The sequence below is a fragment of the Mus pahari genome, chromosome 9 (genome assembly GCF_900095145.1).
Source record: "Mus pahari chromosome 9, PAHARI_EIJ_v1.1, whole genome shotgun sequence".
NCBI lineage: Eukaryota > Metazoa > Chordata > Mammalia > Rodentia > Muridae > Mus > Mus pahari.
In genome coordinates, this window is record NC_034598.1 from 72,404,086 (window position 1) to 72,405,261 (window position 1,176).

The window sequence follows — 1,176 nt, forward strand, 5'->3', positions numbered from 1 at the left end:
TTATTAACTCAACTATGGCACTATGGCTACAGTCTCCAAAAAATCCTGGCTTTCTCTTTTATTTTATTTTATTAGATACTTTCTTTATTTACCTTTCAAATGCTATCCCAAAAGTTCCCTATATTCTCCCCCTGCCCTGCTCCCCTACCCACCCACTCCCACTTCTTGGCCCTGGCCTTCCCCTGTGCTGGGTCATATAAAGTTTGCAAGACCAAGGGGCCTCTCTTCCCAATGATGGCCGACTAGGCCATCTTCTGCTACATATGCAGCTAGAGACACGAGCTCAGGGGGTACTGGTTAGTTCATACTGTTATACCACCTAACTTTCAGATTTCTGTTCATTGATGCCTATATTTTAAAAGGATAGTACTGAAGTATTATTTAGAAATTATATTTGTGAAAATTAATTAATATAATAGAGGAAATTCATGTATGTGTGTGTAATGTGTGTGCTTGTGCATTTATTTCATGTAACATAGACTGAAACTGTTTTCTCTATTTTATATAAAGACATTTGAGCATTTTAAAACGTTCCTGTTCAATATTTATGCTGTAATTTGTTTTTCTTTTTCCTATGCCACCATGTAGCAATCACTTCTTGCCTGAGTTAGATCCAGATGTACTTAATGGTGGAAGAGTTCAACTTGTGGTAAGAAATATGTTTAAGGTTAGAGAAAAATGAAAAATGTTATAGATACAAGTGCTCAATAAAAAAAAACACTATAGAGTATGCTCATAATATGTTTAACCTATGAAAAGATGACAACTGTATCTATTTGGGGGCAACCTCAAATGCCATGTGTTAAAAGAATAATATATGTTCTTGATTTCTAATATAATGTTAAAATATGACAGTGTTTAAAATAATAATTTTATTTGACATATGTAAAATTATTAACTTATTACCATTTTTTAAACAAAGATACTCTAGATGGGAAATTGCTTAATGAAATTATAGTCTTAAAAATCCTAAGAGTAGAATTTGTAGATTACACAAGAAAAAAGCAGTAAGGCAACCTCCCATCTTGGAGAATCAAGCCCTATTCAAAACAAAAGAACCAGTGATGTTCATCAGCTTTCCTCTTCTAAGTTTTATGGAGTATTGTGAAACTTTGATAAGTATTAGAGCTTTATTATTATTATTATTATTATTATTATTATTATTATTATTATTTT

The 1,176-nt window shown here is 31.9% G+C and overlaps 1 protein-coding gene across 1 annotated transcript in view; it reads left to right on the forward strand.

The window, feature by feature from the left end:
- LOC115064680 (leucine-rich repeat and IQ domain-containing protein 1-like) overlaps positions 1-1,176 on the forward strand; it is a 155,215-nt gene that overhangs the window by 132,107 nt on the left and 21,932 nt on the right. Inside the window, exon 15 of the mRNA XM_029542030.1 lies at positions 589-649. Coding sequence (XP_029397890.1) covers positions 589-649 — 61 coding nt within the window. The remainder of the gene's footprint in view (positions 1-588; positions 650-1,176) is intronic.